Below are 24,886 nucleotides of genomic sequence, written 5' to 3' on the forward strand. Positions count from 1 at the left end.
TGACCCCATGGGCTGCAGCACACCAGGCTCCCCTGTCTTTTACCATCTCTTGGAGTTTGCTGAAATTCATGTCCATTGACTCGGTGATGCTATCTTAACATCTAATCCTCTGTTGTCCCCTTTCTCCTTTTGCCTTCAGTCTTTCCCAGCATCAAAGTCTTTTCCAATGAGTTGGCTCTTCACATCAGGGGGCCAAAGTATTGGAGCTCCAGCTTCAGCATCAGTACTCCCAATGAATATTCAGGACTGATTTCCTTTAGGGTTGAATGATTTGATCTCTTTGCTGTCCAGGATGTGTTAGGAATCAGATATCCTACCAGAAGGAGCTGCATTGCGTTGATGGTAATGAAGCCTCAAGAGAGGTAGAGATGGGTCAGATGGACCCTGGCTGCAGGGGTTCTGAGGCCTAACCACACCCCTGCTCTACCCGAGGATAGTTGTCTAGCCCTATTTTAGTGTCCATGAACCAGTCATTCATTCCTGTTTTTGCCTGAGCTGGTTAGAGTTGGCTTTTTGTTATGTGTAATCAAAAATGCCTACCTATACACTTTTCTTGTCTTCCAAAGATAATGAATTATTAACAATTTATATTATAAAGCAATATGATAAAGTGGAAAGAACATGCACTTTGGAATAAAATGAAACATTTTTAATGCTATTTCCAGTAAGATACTTAATCTCAGAAAGACTGTTTAACTTTATAAAAGGAGTGGTGGCTAAATTCAAATAATGATGAGGACTAAATGAGAAAAATGATTAAGTGAGATTATAAATGAAAATGCCTGGGATGTAACAGGCAAATAGGAAATGTTCCATTCTCTTCTCCTTAAAGGCAGGCTTCTATTCTGTGACTTTCAGTATCTCCATTCTGTGATCAATGAATTAAAAAATATAAACTGAATTTTACCACCTGTTAAGCTTTTTGGAGAGTGAAGAGGGAAATAAAAATCAAGTGAACGAGCAATTACAAGCGTTAGTTTGAAATGTCAATCAATATTGCCTTGATACCTGAATCTCTTTTTCCAAGTTCACTATCACCTAAATCTCCCAAAAGGTTTATACTTTTATAATTAGGCCAACACAAGATATAATTTATAAAAACTAGTGACACTGTGCTTTATTTGAGAAGAAAATAAAAGGATATGATTGGAACTCTGTCAGGATGATCTTCAACATTTTGCCCTAACCAAGGTATTATTAATTTTCCAACATGTTAGTATAAGGTGGAGTGCTGCTGACTTCTTAGAACATTAGAAAAAGGTTGAAACAAACTCTAAAGGTGAGTCCTTCAGGAAGGTAAGTGAGCTGGTTTTCTGTTTCTTTAGAAACTACCCAGGAATATCATCCAAGTTAAATGAAGACTATACACAGCAGCACCAAAAGGGCTATTTACAAGAAGAGTTTTTCTTCAAAAGAATTCACTTGAATGCACTGAGAAACTGCATCTTAGCTAAGAGTAGTTCACTAAGGAACAGAGCCATCTAAGTGTCTAACTAGTATTTAAAGTTGTCAAAGGGTGGGGATGTGCAAATTTAGCAGCAAAAGACTCTTGTTTTGCTTCAAGGGAAAGTGATGGTGGTCAGAGGGGCCAGTTCCAAGGGCTGATCCAAGGGGGGCCGCTGGTCTTGGTACTCTGCCACATGCCCATTGCGGTGGTGCCCATACTCAAACTTGATTCGAAGCTCACCAATCTTGGATTGGGGAAGAATATCTGGGATCCACTCGATGATGAAAGGTGTTGGCTCCTTTTGATCTGGGGAAGTGTTGCCTGAAGATAAAAAAGAAAAAGAATTGATTAGTACAATTTTGAAATAAATTTTCACAAATTTTAAAAGGAATAAGAAGTAAAAAAAAAAAAAAACTATATGAGAAGGAAAAAAGGTGGGGGGGCGGGCAACAAGAAGAATCAAGACAAGCGAAAAGTGATTACTGCTCTATCTATCCAAAACAAAATTTCAGGGAACTGTCTGGTATTCTCAAATACAGTAAGACCCAGCCTTTAGGAAAATAGGGCCAAAGGAATCATAAGGAGAGGCCAAGCTAAGAGGAAAAGACAGCTGGATGAGATGAAAAGGCAGACTAGCAAGAAAAGGTCAAGTTTCAAGGAAACCAGAAAGAAACAGAATTAAAATCCAAATGGTTCTAAAATGTATTACAAATCCATAATAACCACAAGAGTGTTGTACTGGCATATATCTTGACAGACGAAAAGAACAAAACAGAAAGATCCAAAATGGATACAAAAAGAAGAATTTAAGATAAGGCCAAAATGGTATTTTCAATTAGTGTAAGAAATATAAGTGTTTCTTATAACAAATGGGGTGCATCAACTACATAATTATCTGGAAGAAACTAAAAGATGACAGAATCTTACTTCATAACTTACATGAAGATAAAGTCCAGAATATTAAAGGTTTAAATGTGAAAAACTCAGGTTAAAGAATGCTCTTCAATAAATATAAAGTACTAGCAGAATTAAAAATAAGCATATGGTATCACCTCTAAAACACGGAGACAATAAACATAGAAAACATAGTCCATTTAGCAAAAAACAGAAAAAAACAAAAAGAGGGGGCTTTCCTGGTGGCTCAATGGTATAAAGATTCTGCCTGTCAATGCTGGAAACACAGGTTCAGTCCCTGATCTGGGGAGATCCCACGTGCTGAGGACCAACAAAGCCCATGAGCCATAACTATTGAGCCTGTGCTCTAAGCCAGGGAGCCGCAGCTACTGATGCCTGTGCACTCTAGTGCCCATGTTGTGCAACAAGAGAAGCCGTTGCTATGAGAAGTCTGCACAGGGCAACTGGAGAGTAGCCCCTGCTTGCTGCAACTAGAGAAAAGCCTGCACCGCAAAGACCCAGCACAGCCAAAAATAATAAATAATAATAATAAAAAACCAAGAAGACAGCAGAACAACTATATTAATTATAGTAAAGGGGATATATTAAAATCAGAAAAAATTAATATAATACTGATAGATTCAACAAGAACAAAGTGTCACAAAAAAGTTAAAAGGATGGCAATCATCAGAAAAATGTAAAACGAAAGCTGGTGTCACTGTTGTAATACTGAATAAAGACAAATTAAGGGCAAATGTTATTTTTAAACTGATGAACTGTTGCTATAGTCTGAATCTATATTCTCTAAAATTTCTGCCTAATATTATTGTATCCTCCCCAAATTCATAAATTGAAAACCTAATCCCCAGGGTGACAGTACTTGGAGGCAGGGCCTTTGGGAGGTGATTAAGTCATGAGGGAAGAGCCCTGATGAGTGAGATGAATGCCCTTATTTAAGACCCCAGAAATGCCCTTTCTGAAATGTGAGGACACAGAGAGAAGGCTGCTGATGGCTATCTTTGAACCAGGATGCAGGCCCTCATCAGACATCGAATCTGTAGGAATCTTGGACTTCCCACCCTGCAGAACTGTGAGAAAGAAATCTCTGTTGTCTAAGTCACCCAGTATTTACAGTATTTACAGTATTCTGTTATAGCAGTCCAAATGGACTAAGATAATATATTTACATTGACATCTGTCAATAACTCTAATGTACCGAAAAACATTGCATTGCAATACTTAAAGGCTTTTGCAAGCTCAGAAGGCATTTAGAGAAACAAAACTGTAGTAGGAAATTGTATTACAACTCTATCTAAGTTTTATAAATCTTAAAGCTATACAAAATTTTATATTGGATAAATAATAACACATTTGCTAGCACAAATTCATATCGTACATTAGGTTAGTGAGAAAATATTTTTAAATTCCTTTAAAAATTTGAAAAGGTACATCTTCGGAACTCAAAGTAATAAAAGTAGGAATGGAGACTTAAGAATATAGAAATCAAAAGCCTCAACCAAATTGAAAATTTAAATACAAAGTACTGGGAACACAGAAACTAAACTATGATTATAGACTATCTAGATATTAATAATTACCTTAAATGTTCCTATTATCAAACATGAATTTTAAAAATTAACTGATAATTCCAAAAGGCATAAAAATTAAAAAGTTCCAAGAAAATGTTAGAAAAAGTTTTTAAAGAGTTTGTAAAGTTTAACAGACAAAAGTGGAAAATAGTTCAAAACATACAAATCATTTTCTATATAACTATTACCAAGACCCAAAAAAGATAGCCTCCAAAAAAGAAATTGTAGGCAATTAATAACCCTCTTGATGAAAGTGAGAGAGGAGAGTGAAAATGTTGGCTTAAAGCTCAACATTCAGAAAACTAAGATTATCGTATCTGGTCCCATCACTTCATGGGAAATAGACGGGGAAACAGTGGCTGAATTTATTTTTCTGGGCTCCAAAATCACTGCAGATGGTGATTGCAGCCATGAAATTAAAAGATGCTTACTCCTTGGAAGGAAAGTTATGACCAACCTAGACAGCATATTAAAAAGCAGAGACATTACTTTGCCAACAAAGGTCCGTCTAGTCAAGGCTATGGTTTTTCCAGTGGTCATGTATGGATGTGAGAGTTGGACTATAAAGAAGGCTGAGCGCAGAATTGATGCTTTTGAACTGTGGTGTTGGAGAAGACTCTTGAGAGTCCCTTGGACTGCAAAGAGATCCAACCAGTCCATTCTAAAGGAGATCAGTCCTGGGTGTTCATTGGAAGGACTGATGTTGAAGCTGAAACTCCAATACTTTGGCCACCTGATGTGAAGAGCTGACTCATTTGAAAAGACCCTGATGCTGGGAAAGATTGAAGGCAAGAGGAGAAGGGGACAACAGAGGATGAGACGGTTGGATGGCATCACTGACTCAATGGACATGGGTTTGGGTGGACTCCGGGAGTTGGTGATGGACAGGGAGGCCTGGCATGCTGTGATTCATGGGGTCGCAAAGAGTCAGAAATGACTGAGCGACTAAACTGAACTGAATACTTATGAATAGATAATAAAAAATCCTAAATAAAGTATTAGCAATTAGAATCTACATATATATTAAAAGAAAAAAGACCACATAGGATTTATTCCAGAAATGTAAGATTATTTCAGTATTAGAAATTGATTCCTAAAATTCATATTGGACATCAACTGTACTTAAATTTCATTGCACTTGGGTCTTTAGAGGTTTCTCAAAAGATGGTAAAAAGATATTTTAAAAAATTCAATTCCAGGGAGCTGCCTGGTGGTCTAGTGGTTAGGATTCAGCACTTTCACTGCTATGGCCCAGGTTCAATTCCTGGTTGGTGAACTCCTGCAAGCTGTGTGGCAAGGCCAAAAAATAAATGAATAAATAGAAATATTAAAAAAAAAACTATATTAAAAATAAATTATAGCTCTGAATAAAAATAACTTAAACTAAGAATATGATATGCTATGAAATAAAAAATTTCATCTGAAATTATTAATCAGTTCAGTTCAGTTCAGTCGCTTAGTCGTGTCCGATTCTTTGCGACCCCATGAATCGCAGTACGCCAGGCCTCCCTGTCCATCACCAACTCCCGGAGTTCACTCAGACTCATGTCCATCGAGTCAGTGATGCCATCCAGCCATCTCATCCTCTGTCGTCCCCTTCTCCTCCTGCCCCCAATCCCTCCCAGCATCAGAGTCTTTTCCAATGAGTCAACTCTTCGCATGAGGTGGCCAAAGTACTGGAGTTTCAGCTTTAGCATCATTCCTTCCAAGGAAATCCCAGGGCTGATCTCCTTCAGAATGGATTGGTTGGATCTCCCTGCAGTCCAAGGGAGTCTCAAGAGTCTTCTCCAACACCACAGTTCAAAAGCATCAATTCTTCGGCGCTCAGCCTTCTTCACAGTCCAACTCTTACATCCATACATGACCACAGGAAAAACCATAGCCTTGACTAGACGGACCTTAGTCGTCAAAGTAATGTCTCTGCTTTTTAATATGCTGTCTAGGTTGGTCATAACTTTTCTTCCAAGGAGTAGCTTTTTCCAGAAATGTATTCTATATGAAATACTAATGGCATTCCCCTGAAAAGAGTCCACTGGTCAAATAAATTGGGGAAAATTTAAGTTACATAAAGTTCAATACAAATCTTTATTTCAAGATCTGTTTAATATGCAAATTTATAGGATGAGTTACTAAGAGAGATACATTATATTTGATAGTAATTATACCAAAATCTGTAGAAGGGCATGGCAACCCACTCCAGTATTCTTGCCTGGAGAATCCCATGGACAGAGGAGCCTGGCAGGTTACACATTCTCTGGGGTTGCAAAGAGTCAGACACGACTGAAGTGACTTAGCGTGCATGCATACCAAAATCAAGAGCTTCCCATACACTGGCAGTAACAAGTTAGACACATGATAAACATCTTACTCACAAGAGCAGCCAAAAATATATTTCACAGGAGTCTGACAAAATAATTACAAATTCTAAATTTCTCCATGACATAGTTCACTGCCCTGAAAGTGCCTATAGCCCAGTTAGTGGAAAGACAGGTGAGTGAGTACTGGATGGCCAGGGGTGAAGGCTCTGACTGCCTGGGGTTGAAGATCAGCTCTACCACTTCACTAGCTGTGTAACTCTGGGCAGGTAACTGTACCTAACTTCACCTCGGTTTATCCATCTGTAAATGGGGATCGCAGTATCTACCCGAGTAGGCCGATGAGCATTAAATGAATTAATCTGTGTAAAGCACTTAAAATAACAGCCAGCACAGAGCTCATTAAGTGCATTTTGTTGCAGGTGTCATTACTATTAAAATACCTCAGTTAAAAATAGACAAAGCAAAAGCAATTCATCAAATACAAATGACTAATTGAAAAACTTACTCTCATTAATATTTGAGGGTAATGTAAATTAAAAGAATGATAGGATATTTTTTGCCTATCAGATCAACAAAGATTAAAAAAGAGAAACTTTCATACATGGTTAGCAGGAGTAAACTGTAGAATTAGCACCATCTTTCTGGAGAGCAGTGTGACAAAAAAAATCAAAAGTCCTAAAAATGTAAATAAACGTTGACTCTCCAATTTCACTTTTCTTTTTTAAAATAATTTTATTTATTTCTAGTTGTGCTGGATCTTCATTGCTGTGCAAGGGCTTTCTCTAGTTGTGGTGACTGGGGGCCACTCTCTGGTTGTGGTGCTCGAGCTTCTCATTGTTGTGGCTTCTCCTGTTGCACAGCTCAGGCTCTGGAGTGCGGCCTCAGTAGTTGTGGCACCCAGTCCAGTCTTAGTTGCTCCGAGGCATGTGGAAACTTCCCAGACCAGGAATCGAACCTGTGTCAGGTTTGATTGGCAGGTGGGTTCTTTTCCACTGTGTCACCGGGGAAGTCCTCCAATTTAACTTTTAAGAATTTATCCCCCAAAATATCCTAAATAAGTTGGGAAATAATTAAGGCCATAAAAGGTTTTTCTAAAAGGAAGTTAAATATAAAAGGAAGCATTGTTTATAATAGCAAAAAGTTTGATATAACTTAAACTCAGGGTTGATGAGAGTGAGATAACTTAATGAATGAATTTTATGCAGCTGTTTAAAAATGTCATTTTCACAACAGCCAAAAGATCAAGCAATCCAAGTATCCAGACAGATGAATGGATACACAAAGTGTAGGCTATACATATAATGAAACATTTCTCAGCCTTAGAAAGAAAATTTGACATATGCTACAACGTGGATGAACATTGAAGACATTATGGTACATGAAATAAACCAGTAACAAAAGGGCAAAAACTGTATGATTCTAACTAAAGTAGTCAAATTCATACAGACAGAAAGTGGAATGGTAACTAGGGTTGGGGGAGGCAGGAATGCAGATTAGTATTTAATGGGGACAGTTTCAGTTGAGGAAGATGAAAAACTTTTGGGGATGAATGGTAGTGATGGTTGCATAACAATGCCAAAGCACTTTATGGCAGAAAAATTTTATGCTTAAAAATGGTTAAAATGTTAAGTTTTATATTATATATGTTTTATAATAATAAAAAAGTCTAAAATAATGTTGAAGACAGACATGGAAAGTTGTTCATGACATACTTTTAAGTGGAAAAAGCTATTTAGATATGATACCATGTTTCAGAAACTCTTTCTATGCACAGAAAAAAAAAAAGAGTGTACGCCAAAATCTTAATGGTGATGTCATCTATGGTGGGTGGGATCGTGCTGTGTGCTAAGTCACTTCAGTCATGTCTAACTCTTTATGACCCCATGGACAGAGGACCCTGGTGGGCTTTTCCTGCAGGCTGCCAGGCTCCTCTGTCCACAGGATTTTCCAGACAAGAATACTGGAGTGGGTTGGCATTTCCTCCTCCAGGAGATCTTCCCGTCTTCTCTCTTATGTCTCCTGCATCGGCAGGCGGGTTCTTTACCACTAGTGCCACTTGGGAAGCATGGTGGGTGGGATTATCGGTGGTTTTTATTTTTCTTTATGCTCTATAGTGAAATCTATGATTTCTATATAATGAACAGGTATTACTTCTCTAATTTTATTTTAAAAGCAGTGGCTCAAATGAAACAAAACACCTTATCCCATGACTGCCTTTATAAAATGTATGAATGTGTCTTTTTTGCTTAAGGTCAAGACCCAAAGTCCAGGACAGCATAGTACACACAGGTGACCTTCAGAGGAAGATGTGCTATTGAAACCACCAACTTACTTACCAACTTTGAGAAAAGTTTTTAGTTCCAAGGGTCGCAGCACTGGTTGCTTTTCTATACGACCGTAGGTTTCTGCTATGCTCTCTACTTCTACTTTAGGACATTTAAACAGCTCATAGGTCCCATCTCGGTTCTGGATAAAACTCCGGGTGATTTCCAAAGGCATCTGGATATGGAGACAATACCAAGAAAGGTGAGAAAGGAAAACCTTCACAAGTAGACAAACACTGGATGACAGTAGGTTTTATTCATGCTTTCAAGTGCACTCAAAACTTTTCCTTGCATTTTCAAGTAAAGTTTTTCAACAATTCTGCCTTTTCTCCTATATATTGTTAATGGCTTTCCCTTTTTTTCTACAACTTTAATTTGAACTCCTGCCAAACCCTAGTGAACTGAACCCCTAACACCTTCATGGCTACCTAACTGCTACTGGCACAGATCTGCTCTAAAGTCATTTTATTCCTTCCTCACTGCTCTGCTGGCAGCAGTCTTCTCTTAAAAACTCTACTGACAACACCTATAGCTCATGTCTTGTGTGCTTCCACCATCCTTGGCACTGAGTCAGACAAAGCCTGAACTGAGTTTTATCTTTGCCACTAAACAGCAGGCTGAGCTTCCCACAGCCTGTTTCTCATCTGCAAAACACAGTCCATACCAAGTCATGGCTATGAGCTGGAATAGGGTGACATAGGTAAGTGATGTGCAACAGGCAGAAGCTCAGCAATTTGATTTTACTCTGGGTTGTTTCGGTGCCTCCCTGCACATCATGTGTTTCTTTCTGTGACATCCTGCATTTAAAGAAGTTCCTCCATTGTCTTTAGGGCTAACATAAGTCTTCCCTAGTGTTCACAGGTAAGTTCTACAGATAGCAATTTATTATTTTTCTGAACATAATAATGCCGTGCAATCAAGCTAATCTTAATGTATGAAATCACATGATGTTGAGTTTTCCACAATATTTCATTATCATAGGAAGGGAAAATCCTCAAGTTTTTAGGATCTGGTTTAAAAAAATGTTTAAAATTGTCTAATACTATCCCTGTAAAAAGGAACACAAACTAAGAATCATTTCTTTAATGAGAACTCAATTGCAGTTTGGAGAGGGACACTAAATTGTGCTGGACCTACTGACTTCACAAGTAGCATATCATCTCAAATTATACATATACTTCCCAGGTGCCTGCCAGTTAATCTAGGGCTCACCACAGATAGGAGGAGAGCATTATTTAATTTATAAGAAAAAGCATCCTTGTTTTCTCATCCCAAAGGCAAAGAAAAAAGGATGCTCCAATTTAAAAAAGAATACAACCTCAAGTTGCAGTGAATACCTATTAAAATCAGAGTTGGAACCATAAAGTCACGAATGTTCCTAAATAATCTCTTAGGATGAGCAAAAGGAATTCTCCGTAGTGTCCGCAACTCAACGAGCTGGTGCTTCCTGCACTTGCTTCTTTCTCTTCCCCATTCTGCCCTCCCAGTGTTGTAGAAATCAGCTCTTACCTCCGGGGTATCTAAGATTTGTTTAACCTGCAGGATATTCGTGATATGCCAGGTATACTTGGAAAAGGTTCCCAGTGGCAAGGCATCTTTGCGAACAAAAGCTTTAAGGTAAAAAAAGTGGACAAAATTAGACTACTGAAAAATAATAGCATTACCTGTGTTCTTTCACTGAATTTGTCATTTTAGTTTCTAGAGTGTTCAATGAAGTGATATTTGTGCCTTATAGAATCTTGCCCTCTAAAACAGAAATCCTGGGCTTTCCTGGTGGTGGCTCAGTGGTAAAGAATCTGCCTGCTAATGCAGAAGACATGGGTTCAAGCCCTGGTCCCAGAAGATCCCACATGCTCTGGAGCAACTAAGCCCGTGTGCCACAACTACTGAACGTATGCTCTAGAGCCTGGGAGCTGCAACTACTGGAGCCCGAGCACTCTAGAGCCCATGGTCAGCAACAAGGGAAGCTACTGCTGTCAGAAGCCTGTACAATGTAACTAGAGAGTAGACCCCACTCTGTACAACTAGAGAAAAGCCCACAAACAGCAAGGAAGAGCCAGCACAGCCAAAAATAAAAAAAAATCCTATTTTTTCTTTTTTGGCTGTACTGCATGGCTTGCAGGCTCTTAGTTACCTGACCAGGGATCAAACTCAGGCCCTGGCACTGAAAGCACTGAGTCCTAATCACTGGACCACCAGGGAAATCCCTTAAAAAGGAATTCTAGAAGCAAATCTATAAACAGGGTTTTGGCAAAATGTGGTGAACCATATGATATGGATTTTGCTATATGAAGTCTCTGATGCTTCCCTGAGATACTAATTTTGGGCATCTTAAGAAACTTCTTCCTTTGTTTCATAAAACTACAGACACAAGACTCCATTATAAAACAGCTTCTTACAACTTTAGATACATCAGAGGTCAAATCAGAGTCCTTAAAATAATTACATGGAGTTTAAACTTTGCTCATGTGGTTGTCAATCTGTTACCCTGCCTCCTGATTGTAAAGGAGTTCCACTGAAGGGCCTAAAAACATCTAAGGGATGGGTTAAAATTAATATATTAGATCTCAAGTGTAAATGGGAAGAATCAACATTGTCTCAAACGTTAGAGACATAAGGTGTAAAGATGGGAGATTGTTATGGCCCTAAATGGAGTAATTCACAGTAAGTACCATTTAAAGTGAAAGTGAAAGTGTTAGTTGCTCAGTCGTGTCCAATTCTGTGATCCCGTGGACTGTAGCCTGCCAGGCTGCTATGTGCATGGAATTCTCCAGAATTAAATTTCAGTCCCTATTATATCATCAAATATCAATTTACTGAAGAAATAGCTCTGATTTCCAGCTATAGACACTCTTGGGCTATTTGCCCTTGAGCAATCTTTTCTTCCTCCTTTTTCCTCCCTCATTTTCCTATACTACCTAATAAGTATCTTGAGATCTCTAGTAGAAAGATATTATATAAAATCAAGAAATAAGTACCAGAATACTGTAATGGTAAAATGTACCAACCCTGAGAATCACTCCAAAAAGAAAATCTCCCTCCATCAAAAATCAGGAATCGTGAAAAACAAGTTTTAGTATTTGACAAATACTATAATATCCTTCCAAGAAGTCAGCCCAAATAACAACTAGAGCTGAGCTTGCAATGCTTTTGTTGAAACTGGCTCATATCTAGAAAATACCCAGTTTCTTGGTGGGCACCATCATTGCCCTTCATTGGTGGTTCTTTTATCAAGTTGTGCTTTCTGAATCTTTCCGTCAACTCTTACTAGAATAAGCATGAGGCCTTTGAAGTGTATGATCATTATTCTAAGAGCTGATGGGTTAAGGCTTCATGCTCTGAGCATGTAACTAGAAGAGCTAATCCTGAAAATCCTGCACAGTTTTTCCCAAACATAATTCTGTAAGGTCCAGACATCTACGGCTATTCCTAAAGAAACATCTCGTACCTGTGGTAGAGTTGGGAAGCCGTTTCTTCGCGCTGCCGATGGATATTCTCTGTTGCAGGGCATCAAAAAAGGACTGAGGAATGTGGAAAACCAGTGGCTCTGGTTTGCCTACAGGAAATAAGAACTCATTTAAAGAAATACACGTGGGCTTTCTAGTGTGGAGGGAAAAGTGGAGGAAATGGAACTGATGAGCAGTAATAACTAAAAATACTACCGAGATTTCTTTATAGAGAGGCAAAAACAAGCTTTGATGGACCTTTATGAGTCTAGCACTGTCACTTGCCCTCCTCCTGATCCCTTGCAATTATAACGGATTCTTGTCATCTACCAAAAATAACTTTTCTAGTCCTCAATTTTGTAAATGCCACCACAGCACAGACTTCTCCCTTTAAAGAGGACATGAAATGAGATGAGAACACTGAGGCTGAGATGAGAAGGTAAACTTGATTCACTCCTGCTCACTCTCCCAGGCACTTGCTGCTTGCATTCATGCTCTCAGGTGGCCAGAACTATGAATGCCAGAGACTGCAAAGTTAGGACACTTTATCCAATAAGCATCAGGCTTCTCTCTGATCTGAAGGTAGGAAAACTGTCTGAAAATACTTAACAAACTTCTTTAAAAAACTTGCAAAACACTAGGTTAACAAAATGTCAACAGAAAGACTGTTCAGGGGAGAGGTTGAAAAAAATTCAGAGTTTTTCTTACTAACTCTGCCCAAGGGTCAAGCTCCAACAGAGCAAAAACATCCAGAACCAAGTGGATTAATAGGTAACTTCCACCTCCCTGGATGCAACTTAAAGAACAGTTCTTAAAGACAGTTCAGATACCTTTTTTGAAATAAAGATCAAACCAAGAAAAATAAAAGGTTTTCTGGAATTTCATATTAAGATTTTACATCCTTTCAATTGATTTTACCTGCTTAATTGAATGTGGAATGTTAATAACAAAACTGTCATTGCTTTTGAGCCACTATAATATTAATATAGGGGCCTCCCTGGTGGCTCAGATGGTAAAGAATCTGCCTACAACTCGGGAGACCTGGGTTCAATCCCTGGGTTGGGAAGATCCCCTGGAGGAGGGAATGGCTGTCACTTCAGTACTCTTACCTGGAGAATTCCATGGACAGAGGAGCCTGGTGGGCTACAGTCCACAGGGTCACAAAAAGTTGGACATGACTGAGTGACTAACATACTTTTGAATATTAATATATATACAGTTGATTTTATTTTTAGCCATGTGGCATGACTTGCAGGATCTTACTTCCCCAACCAGGGATTGAACCTTCGCCCTCAGCAGTGAAAAATGTGAAGTCCTAACCACTGGACCACCAGGGAATTCCCATATAGGCAGTTTAGAGAAGTTGCTGAAGAAAGGAATTTTATTTTATTTTATTTTTTTATGGTTTCTAGCCATTCTTTTTTAATATAAATTTATTTAATTTTTAATATAAATTTATTTAAAGAAAGGAATTTTAAAGTCTTTCATCTTGAAATTAGATTACAGGCTACATGCAAAGATCATTACGATTCTAAAAGTGCTAACTCACCAGAACTCAGCTGATGGGATGCTAGGGTTTAGGTTTATAAATTAATTTAAAAAAACCCTTGTAAAAGACACAGAATCACAGTGCTGGAGGGAGCTGATGGTGACTTTGACAAAGGTGGTGGTAATAGAGATGGTGAGAGAGGGTGGTATAAGGAATGAGATGAAAAAGGGCCATAGTTCATAGCTTACATTATTGTCAATGTTCTATTTTATGTTTTGGGAGGTGGGTTAGTAGGTATTTATTATATTATTTCAAACAATATATAAATAAATGAAATTTTAAAAGAAAAGAAAAACAGACTCTCTTTTTAACCTTCCCTAGTTTTTTTTTTTTTAATGATCTTCTATCTTTGCAACATGCAAAATCTTTAGTTGCAACATGTGGGATCTAGTTCCCTGACCAGGGATCAAACCCAGGCCCCCCTGCACTGGGATTGTGTAGTCTTAGCCACTAGACCACTAGGGAAATCCCTAAACTTCCCTAGTCTATTTTGTTTTTCTAAAAGTAACTTCTAAAATTTTATTTCTGAATAAATTTTATTTATTCTGAACCAAGGTATATAAAACTAAGCATGTATTTCAACACCTCCATTCTTGTTCCTTTCTTCACCATGAAGCCACAACTGCTCTAATCCTTCAACTCATCTCCTCCTACTGAGTGTCTGCTGTTGGGCTACTATTCCCTTTGGGGTGTTTTGTATTTAAAATGATATTCATAAACTTCAACATATTCAGCAAAGAACATAAAATGTTGTGAGGTTTATAAATAATGCCATGAGCAGTGTTTGAAGACCTGAGATGTATCACTTGGAAAAGAGAAGACCTGTCATGCAGGCCAGTGGGTGTATGCAGTAGGAGGGACTGTTACTTGAAAACGGGAACAGAAAATTACTCCATGTGGCTGGAGCGCAGACTAAAACCAACAGGAAGTATTATTAGCAAACATTTCCCTTTAGTACGAGGATGACCTTCCTCACAGCTCTCACTGTCCAACAATGTTATGAACTGCCTCAGAAAGGAGTGAGCTGCTCACCACTGCACAAAACCTGAAAACCATCCATCAAGGATGCTTTTCAGGCAATGGGCAAGGCCTGGTAGACGGTCCACTTCTGAAATTGCTGAGGTTCTAGGAGGCTATCATGATCAACCCGAGTCCAGCTTGTGTTCTCCAATCTTCCTTAGCATATCTGAGCTATGTGCTGTGCTTAGTTGCTCAGTCATGTCTGACTCTTTTCGACCCCATGGACTGCAGCCCAACAGGCTTCTCTGACCATGAGGATTTTCCAGGCAAGAATACTGGAGTGGGTTGCTATGCCCTCCTCTAGAGGATCTTCCCAATCCAGGGATCGAACCCAGGTCTCCTGCATTGCAGGCAGATTCTTTACCATCTTTACCATCTAAGGGAAGCCCTTAGCATATCCATGTAATTTTATATAACTATCTTCGTCTCACATGTTTAGATTTTTTCCAAACTTTTTTCCTCCCATGCTTAATCCTCCCATTAAGTTTGAGGATTTAGAATGACCTTCTAAGTAAGGCTTGTTATCTTCCTTATCAAATACACACCCACGCATACCCTAAGACCAAGGCTGTCTACTTTTACTTATTATTTGCTGTGGTTTTTCTTTTCCATCACTAAATTCAATTTTGTTGGTCCTGCATTTTAATTATGTGATTATTCCTTTATTTCATTTAGATTTCTACCGTCTTGTGGTCCAGTGCCCTCTAGACTGAAGCCCAATTACTTTTTTTTCAAGACAGAGTAGAGCTATACACAATCACTTTAATTTCTCTGACTTTCAGCAACAGCGCAGTCAGATGACCAGTACTTACCATCAAATTGATAGTGCATGGTTTGATGGATGCGTTCTGTGACACTGGCCAGCCAGTCTTGGAAGGATAAGGTCACTTGTGCCTCATCTAACAGCTGACCACAGGCTAGGAAAAAAAAAACTCTTCATTAATTTTTATCTTTTCTTACAGAATTTAAGTTAACAGTTAACTGAACTCTGAAAAAGCTAAGGAGTTTATACTATATAAAAGAGCAACAAGCCGAAAATCAATGACAGTAGGTAAATTAAGTGAAATGGAATACTGCAGGATTTTCTTTTTAAAAATCCATCTAGAGAAAGAAAAAAAAGAAATAGAAAGCTCTAAGAGACTAATGGGTTTAAGATTATTAACCACAGAAAGTTTGCAGCCTTTCAGCATCGAACTGCAAACTGAAGAATGGTTGATTTAGAGCCATTAATTGACCAGATTCCTGATGAGTATGTCTATATACTGACCTACCGTTCTATTTCTTATTTCTTCTCCTGAAGAAATGTCTTCAGACACATGAAGACATTTATCCCCTTTTATAAAGACATAAAGATGCCAAAACTACTATCCATTTAAAATTAAAATTCTCATAGGTAAAAGCATCTAATGATAAGCTGGATTAAAAGCTACTGTCTTTTTTCTTTATGTCAAAGTGATACTTTTAATTTGTTTACTTCCTGACCTTCTACCAACATTTGTTCTTGAAATGTGTAAGTTCTTAATTAGTTAGTTAATTAAGATTTGGTCTTGTACTATTTGCTGACATGACTGAAGTAACTTAGCAGGCACACACACATGCACCATCTGCTACTTATGTATTTATTGGTCTTGTCTTCGAAACCAGAGTGTGAGCATAGAGATGAGGTCTAATTTTTAATCGCCCAGCCAAATTATAAGAGAGTTAAGAAGATGTTGATCCCCAAACATACAGGCTTAACTCTTCTGCACAGAAAAGTGATATACATATATATAAATTTATAAGTTATGTTCAAATCCAGTCATTCTGTCTCAAAAATTCAGAATGATATTCCTGTTACTGCCTTTCAGTGTTTTCAAATTTCACTGATTTTGTATTTCTTAACAACTAATTATCATTGTATAACTGTAAAATATGTTTCTTCTTCAGTTTTGAACCACCCATACCAACTACATGTGGGTAATGAGCAACAGAAATAAAATATTCTACAAAATCCATGATGCTAAAGCATGTCAGTAATTTTTGTTGCATTTGTTATTTAAAAGACAATTTGGTTGTGAGCCTGTTTGAGGCAGTGGGAGGGATAGCACAGATCTTGGCCTCGGTGCCTGCTATTGTTTATCTAGGAGGACAACATGCAACATTTCACATGATTATATTGCTCTGGGCTTATTTAGGATAATTTTCCACCTCTTTACCCTATTCTGGGGAAGGGACACTTACCCTGCCTTTTTAATGAAGAAGCAACCACAGGCTTTTTCAGGCCACTTTTCCTTAGATTACTGCTCACTGCATCTGGAGGTAGCAGGGAACTGTTCGTCTGTGCACCTAAACCACAAGCACCATAGTGTTTAACAAGACGTCTGCAGAGTATAAATCAATTCAACAATTTCTGAAGTCTAAAACATATAAAAAGCCTATGCTAATTTCTACATTAGCTTAGCTTCAGTTTCTAAAAGGGATTAGCATTAGCCCTTATATATAACATTTAAAGTGTCTTACACTCTTTACAGGAAGTTGGTGGGGGGACTAGCAGTGAAAGGAAGAAAAGAAATTCACCCTTTGTTCTACGTTTCAGACAATCACTATCAAGTTTCTGGTGAAGCAGCGTCCATTTTCTTTTTTATAAAGAGTTTATTTTGCTGGTTTTGTGATTTTAAGGACCTGTGACTACATCCACCTTCATGAATCACTGCCTTGCCGTGGCGAAGGGGCTTGCGTAACTCAATGAAGCTAAGAGCCAAGCTGTGCAGGGCCACCGAAGACCAATGGGTCACAGTGGAGAGTTCTGACAAAATGTGTTCCACTGGAGGAGGGAATGGCAAACCATTCCAGTATTCTTGCTGTGAGGACCCCACGAACTGCACAAAAAGGCAAAAAGATAAGACAACAAAAGATGAGCTCCACCCCCCTCGCTCCCCGCTGCCCCTGAGCTCAGAAAGTGTCCCCTGTGCTACTGGGGAAAAGTGGAGGGCAATCACTAATAGCTCCAGGAAGAATGAAGCAGCTGGGCCAAAGCAGAAATGATGCTCAGTTGTGGATGTGACTGGTGATGGAAGTAAGTCTGATGCTGAAAAGAACAGTATTGCATAGGAACCTGAAATTTTAGGTCCATGAATCAAGGTAAATTGGATGTGGTCAAGCAGAAGATGGCAAGAGTGTTGAATGTTGACATTTTAGGAATCAGTGAATTAAAATGGATGGGAATGGGTAAATTTAATTCAGATGACCATTATATATCTACTACTGTGGGCAAGAATCCCATAGAAGAAATGCAGTAGCCCTCATAATCAACGAAACTCTGAAATGCAGTACTTGGGTGCAGTCCCACAAATGACAGAATGATCTTGGTTCATTTCCAAGGCAAACCATTTAATATCGCAGTAATCCAAGTCTATACCACAACCACTGACACTGAAGAAGCTAAAGTTGACCAGTTCTATGAGGACTTGCAAGACCTTCTAGAACTAACACCAAAAAAACCGATGTCCTATTCATCATAGGGGATTGGAATGCAAAAGCAGGAGGTCAAGAGATACCTGGAGTAATAGGCAAGTTTGGCCTTGGGAGTACAAAATGAAGCAAGGCAAAGGCTAATAGAATTCTGCTAAGAGAATCCACTGGCCACAGCAAACACCCTTTTCCTACAACACAGAGATGATTTTACACATGGACATCACCAGATGGTCAATACTGAAATCAGATTGATCACATTCTTTGCAGCTGAAGATGGAGAAGCTCTATACAGTCAGCAAAAACAAGACCTGGAGCTGAATGTGGCTCAAATCATCAGCTCCTTATAGCAAAATTCAGGCTTAAACTAGAGAGAGCAGAGAAAACCACTAGGCCATTCAGGTACAACCCAAATCAAATTTCCTGTAATTATACAGTGGAGGTGATGAATAGATTCAAGAGATTAGTTCTGATAAACAGTGTGCCTGAAGAACTATGGACGGAAGTTTGTAATATTGAACAGGAGGCATGGACCAAAACCATCCGCAAGGAAAAGAAATGCAAAAAGGCGAAGTGGTTGTCTGAGGAGGCCTTACAAATAGCTGAGGAAAGAAGAGAAGAGAAAAGCAAGGGAGAAAGGGAAAGGTATACCCAACTGAATGCAGAGTTCCAGAGAACAGCAAGGAGAAACAACAAGTGAAAGTGAAAGTCACTCAGTCGAGTCCGCCTCTTTGTGACCCCGTAGACTATACAGTGGGTAGCCTTTCCCTTCTCCAGCGGATCTTCCTGACCCAGGAATCAAACCAGGGTCTCCTGCATTGCAGGCTATTCTTTACCAGCTGAGCTATCAGGGAAGCACATAGAGAAACAAGAAGGCCTTCTTCAATGAACAATGCAAAGAAATAGAGGAAAACAACAGAATGGGAAAAGACTTGAGATCTCTTCAAGAAAATTGGAGATTACAAAGGAACATTTCCTGTAAAGATGGGCACAACAAAGGACAAAAATGGTATGGACCTAATAGAAGCAGAAGAGATCAAGAAAAGATGGCAAGAATACACAGAACAACTGTATAAAAAAGATTTTATTGACCCAGATAACCACGATGGTGTGGTCACTCACCTAGAGCCAGACATCCCAGAGTGTGCAATCAAGTGGGCCTTAGGAAGCACTGCTGCCAATAAAACTAGTGGAGATCATAGAATTTTAGCACAGCTATTTAAAATCCTAAAAGATGATGCTATTAAAGTGCTGCACTCAATATGTCAGCAAATTTGGAAAACTCAGCAGTGGCCACAGGACTGGAAAAGGTCAATTTTCATCCCAATGCCAAATAAGGGCAGTACTAAAGAATGTTCAAGCTACCAGACAATTGCACTTACTTTCCATGCTAGTAAGGTTATGCTTAAAATCCTTCAAGCTAGTCTTCAGCAGTACTTGAATCAAGAACTTCCAGATGTACAAGCTGGATTTAGACAAGGTAGAGGAACCAGAGATTAAATTGCCAACATTCGCTGGATCATAGAAAAAGTTAGGGAATTCTAGAAAAACATCTTCTGCTTCACTGACTACACTAAAGCCTTTGACTATGTAGATCATAACAAATTGTGGAAAGCCTTTAAAGAGATGGGTATACCAGACCACCTTACCTGCCTCCTGAAAAACCTGTATGTGAGTCAAGAGCAACAGTTAGAACCTTACATGGAACAACTGAACGGTTCAAAATTGAGAAAGGAGTACAACAGGCTGTATATTGTCACTGTGTTTGCTTAACTTATATGCAGAGCACATCAAGCAAAATGCAGGGCTGGATGAGTTGCAAACTGGAAACAAGACTGCTAGGAGAAATATCAACAACCTCAGATATACAGATGATACCACCCTAATGGCAGAAAGTGAAGAGGAACTAAAGAGCCTCTTGATGAGGGTGGAAGAGGAGAGTGAAAAAGCCGGCTTAAAACTCAGTATTGGAAAAATGAAGATCAGGGCACCTGGTCCCATCACTTCATGGCAAATAGGGGAAACAGCAGAAGCAGTGACAGATTTCCTCTTCTTGGGCTCCAAAATCACTGTGGATGGTGACTGCAGCCATGAAATTAGAAGACGACTGCTTCTTGGAAGGAAAGCTATGACAAACTTAGACAGTGTATTAAACAGCAAAGACATCACTTTGCTGACAAAGGTCCACATAGTCAAAGCTATGGTCTTTCCAGTAGTCATGTACAGATGTGAGAGTTGGACCAGAAAGAAGGCTGAGTGCTGAAGAATTGATGCTTTCGAAACTGCGGTGCTGGAGAAGACTCTTGAGAGTCCCTTAGACAACAAGGAGATCAAACCAGTCCATCCTAAAGGAAATCAACCCTAAATACTCATTGGAAGGACAGATGCTGAAGCTGAAGCTCTAATACTTTGGCCACCTGACATGAACAGTGGACTCACTGGAAAAGGCCCTAATGCTGAGAAAGATTGAAGGCAGAAGTAGAAGAGGGCGACAGATGATGAGAAGGCTGGATGGCATCACCAGTTCAACGGACATGAAATTGGGGAAACTCCAAGAGAAGGTGATGGACAAGGAGGCCTGGCAAGCTGCAGTCCATGGGGTCTCAAAGAGTTGAACAACTACAACACCAGTTACACCAGGATTATCAGATTTAGCAAAAAAAAATTGTTTTTAATTTCAAATAATTTTTTATTGTAAATGTGTTCCAAAGATTACATGGGAAATACTTGTACCCAAAAAATTATTCACTGTTTGTACGAAATTCAAATTGAATTGAGTATTCTGTACTTTATCTGGCTACCTGAGTGATCTAACATTTCTACAAACTCCTTACAGTCATTTTTAATGGCTGCCTGGCATTCTATCAAGTGGTTTAACTATCCCCAGTGGTTGGCCCTTAGTTGCTTCTAATTTTTCATTACTATAAACAAATACCCAATGAGCATCTCTGGACAAAATGTTTTTCCTATATCAAGGATTATTTCCTTTAAAAAAGAGTATTTAAAAGTAGAATTACTGAGTTATAGGGTATAAAATTTTTTTTTAAATTTCAAGTTTTCTGGGGAAAGACTTATAAGTAAACATTTAACCACAATCTCTACTCTATATTGCTGCCAGAATTCTCTCTCAAAAACACAGAAATAACCAAGTCGCCGTCTCTCCATCTTTCTCCAACTTTCCAGCACCTAAACCATGCACAACCGCTTGACCCGCCTCCAGCAATACGCCCTCTATCTATAGAAACATTTTTCAAGGTTCTTAACAAATACTGCAAACTACTTTTACAAATGACTAAAGCAACTTACACGACATTAGCCACACTGAAGAGGCCAATTTGCCTGTGGCCTCCACGTAAAAAAAAAAACTTTGCTAACTTGGCATCCAAAAGTATCTTGTTTTAATTCTGTATTTATAAAACATCTGCATTTCTCTCTTCACTAGTGAGCCTAGAGTTTGGTCCACATGTGCAGGCCAGGTAATATTTTCCTTTCATTCAGAGTCTAGGTCTTTTAACACTTATCAACTGTGATACTTTAGCATTTTCACATTGATTTATATGAGTCCTTAACTGACACTGATATATTTGAATTAAAAAAGAAAAAAAAAAACATATAATGCCACCTGCTGAAAATGCAGAAAACAAACTATATTTCTAAATTATCATGGAAAATATAATTAAACACTATCACAAATTTTTAAACAAACACCTATCAATGAAAACTTCGTAAGTCTATCCTAAGGCAGATTAAGGTGTAAAACTAGTCTGAAAATGATTCAGGGATGAACAAACATATCAATAATACAAGCAGAGTTTGAGTGGATCTTATACTTGGCCAACAGAACCAACCCTTAGCTTGACAAAGAATTATCAATAAGGGTAAAACTTTTTCAGACAACAACAACAACATTACCTCTTGTATTTGCGGAGATTCAGTGAAACATATAAAACAGTAAAACAATATCTCAAGGTCGCACCAGCAACAAACAAACAAAACCGCTTCTCACCAGATACTTCCTCCTTTTTCCTCTTCTTTGGCTTAGAGGCGGTAGACTCACAAGCTGATACTGGTGATTCTGAATGGCAACCTAACTGGGGCACAATAACCTCCTTTAGACCTAAAATAAAACAAATTTCTGAATTATTAATACTATCTATGAATAACTATGGGTCCCAACCTAGAGAAAAATTAATTTCTAAAAAATCCAAATCCCCAAAACAAATTATAGCATGACTGCCTGCTTTAAAATCAGTTCCTTTAAAGAACTCCCCAAACATACGTTCTTATTCATGGGCCATTAATATGATAAAACGCTCTACAGAGAAACGTAAAACAAAAAATTTGGGAGTTGCTGCCAGCTGAAGATCATTTAGAAATGAAAATAAAAGCACAAGATGAAAATGTTAAAAACAATGTAAGTCTTGTAGAAACTTTAAAAGATTTTTTGAGCAAAGTACTAGCAAAGTACTAGCACCATCTTCAAAGATAAGAAACAAGCGAGACAAAATAGAAGGTACTTTTTGTTTGTTCTTTGTTTTTACTAACATAGGGCACCTGTAGAAAAGTAAAAAATCAAAGCAAAGGTAACTTTGCTTGATTCATTGTCTCAGTGAAAATGCCCAAGTTTCTTGATTGTTAATTTCAACCAACCAACCAACCAACCTTCATGCAAGTGTGCTGACTGGAATTAAAAGAAGGAATGCTTTTCTTTGGATTTATCTAGCAGCTGCTTCTGAAGGTTGCTAGGACAACCTCCAAATGCCGTCAGTGGGACTCTTTAATTGCTGTTTTAGAAAAACAGAGTAAATGTGTCAACCACACCACCTACCGCTGGAATCAAAGTTTAGGAAGTCTGAGAATTCCTGAGCCAACGTCTCGTCACTGGCAAAGGCACAGATGCAAGCAAAGAAATGAATGCATCTCTGGACTGCCTCATCCTTGGACGCACTTGACTTGTGCGACTTTAGAGTCTGGCAGGAGCAGAAGAAACGGCGTTCAGGCAAGCTTTTGGCACCGATTTTCTGCACAAAGGATGTATGTAAATACCCCAAACTATGCTTCTGGCTTGCTTTGCATTTCACCACCAAAATGTTTTTAGTAATCCTCTGTACAAGGGGACCTGTGGGTTCTGTGGCCAACTGCCAGATGGTTTGCTTGGTTTCTGGGGAGGCCTGCATGGCATTCAGGACCGAGCTCTTTAGAGTCAGAGGGGTGGCCTCTGCCTGGCAGTTCACTGCCAGCTTGATGTGCTGGCACTGGTTCTCCACAACGCCCTGGGTGGCAGCTTTCAGGCATGAGGGCACATAACACCGGCCAGAGCTCAGCTGAGTGATGATGGTCCCATCCACCGTCTGGATGGTCGTCTCTGAAACACCTAGCTCCACAAAGCATCGGTAATCGGGGCCCCGGTCTCTTTGCCGCACTGAGTAGACTTGCAGATCAGAGCCTGTGATGATTTTGACAGCTTCAACACTAGGCTGCTTCCGGGCACCGTACCGGAAAATGGTTCCACAGGTCTTGTTCTTACAGCTCAGTCCCCGGGTCCCATTGTATGTGCCACATCGGGGACACTTTCTGATCCCCCTCAGTGTGGCCTTCCCCAAATCAGACAGGAAAGCTGGAACTTTGGTCCTTAGAGAGCTTGGTTCCATTTTTCACAGGTTCTAGAAAAGACAATAAGCGCATCAGCCTGAGTATACACATACAAACACATACACAGTTAAAATCACTTACAATATCTAGTACAGAAAGTAAAATGAAAAGCTATCCACTATTTTCAAACTGTACTCTCAAAGAAAACGTCCATTTAAACCCTCAAATAAAATAAAAGTGCAGGAAAGTTTATGAAATATTTCTCAAGAGTCAGTCTTGTTTTATACAACAAGCTAGGTTAATCTAATCTTTTTTTGACCACACCAAGGGATCAGTGGCAGTGCAAGCACAAAGTCCTAACCACTGGACTGCCAAGGAATTCCCCAGTTAACCTGATTTCAACATGCACAGATGTTTGACTTGAGCGACTGGAGAATGGGAAAGATGAGTTCTTTCTCTTCCACCATTCCCCACAAAACTCAGACCAATCTTACCTGTATCAATTGCCAGAGTATCCAGAAAACAGTATAACCTGAATTCATAAGACCTAAAAGGTGTTTCATTAGTTTGTGATGATCATAGAAGACAAGTGAAGACGCAACAATTTGCAGAGTAAAAAACACTGTTTAACTCAAGTCTTCTGAAGTTTGAACTCTGTGGTGTAACAATGGAGACATTCTGCCTCCTCCTCCTCGGCCAGCCAATGGCAAAGCTCATGCCCAACGTTCCACAGTCGAAGATTCCCACTGCCCTAAGTGGAGACCATGGCAGCCTGAAAGTAAAACAGGAAAAAACTATTAAAGTTATACAAAGAGTGATTCTTTCCTGTTAGAAAAGGAAAGTCTTTCACAAATATTTGAGAAATATTTGATAGCAATTATCATGGTTGTTTTATACTTCCAATCACAAGAAGGTAAAACAGTGCTAATGTCATTATACAGGGAGCTTTCAAAAACACCTAGAGCCAGGTATATAAATAGTAGAACACTCAGCCTTCCTAATAGTAATGCACTGCATTTTTAGAGCACTTTATGCTTTTCAACATGCTTTTACGTTCATCATTTTATTTTAATCTCTCCATATTAGTGTCTCATTTGAGCCAAACAACAATGGCTTTTCAGATGAAAATCAAAAAGTTAAGTAACTTGCCTGAGGCCACCTATCAAAATCAGCAGTGTGGTTGCCACTAACCCAGTGTCTGCTGAATGTGAATCTCTGTTTCTGATTTCCCCCCAACATTATGAACATTTTTAAACA

The 24,886-nt window shown here is 38.9% G+C and overlaps 2 protein-coding genes across 2 annotated transcripts in view; both read right to left on the reverse strand.

The window, feature by feature from the left end:
- Nucleotides 1-916: 916 nt before the first annotated feature.
- On the reverse strand, nucleotides 917-24,193 carry C11H2orf42 (chromosome 11 C2orf42 homolog). The gene is made up of 9 exons (XM_052647440.1): nucleotides 24,124-24,193; nucleotides 22,866-23,700; nucleotides 22,044-22,154; nucleotides 16,808-16,912; nucleotides 15,400-15,504; nucleotides 12,021-12,128; nucleotides 10,082-10,182; nucleotides 8,585-8,747; nucleotides 917-1,768 (listed from the first exon to the last, which is right to left on the reverse strand). Exons 2-9 carry the CDS (start codon nucleotides 23,686-23,688, stop codon nucleotides 1,560-1,562), a joined length of 1,725 nt encoding a protein of 574 aa, XP_052503400.1. The 5' UTR covers nucleotides 23,689-23,700; nucleotides 24,124-24,193; the 3' UTR covers nucleotides 917-1,559.
- The window catches only part of TIA1 (TIA1 cytotoxic granule associated RNA binding protein), a 52,929-nt gene continuing 52,183 nt past the window's right edge, over nucleotides 24,141-24,886 (reverse strand). The window contains exon 13 of the mRNA XM_052647441.1: nucleotides 24,141-24,401. Within this exon, the coding sequence (XP_052503401.1) occupies nucleotides 24,206-24,401 (196 nt within the window). The 3' untranslated portion in view covers nucleotides 24,141-24,205. The remainder of the gene's footprint in view (nucleotides 24,402-24,886) is intronic.

The sequence above is a fragment of the Budorcas taxicolor genome, chromosome 11, assembly GCF_023091745.1.
Source record: "Budorcas taxicolor isolate Tak-1 chromosome 11, Takin1.1, whole genome shotgun sequence".
NCBI lineage: Eukaryota > Metazoa > Chordata > Mammalia > Artiodactyla > Bovidae > Budorcas > Budorcas taxicolor.

Bases quoted from the DNA above. Each gene is read 5' to 3' on its own strand.
- C11H2orf42 (XM_052647440.1), bottom strand. From the start codon at position 23,688: ATGGAACCAAGCTCTCTAAGGACCAAAGTTCCAGCTTTCCTGTCTGAT. The intron at 10,183-12,020 runs GTACGAGATGTT...TTTACCTTAAAG, and splicing joins GCTTCCCAACTCTACCACAG to CTTTTGTTCGCAAAGATGCC. The intron at 8,748-10,081 runs GTAAGAGCTGAT...CTCCATATCCAG, and splicing joins AAATCTTAGATACCCCGGAG to ATGCCTTTGGAAATCACCCG.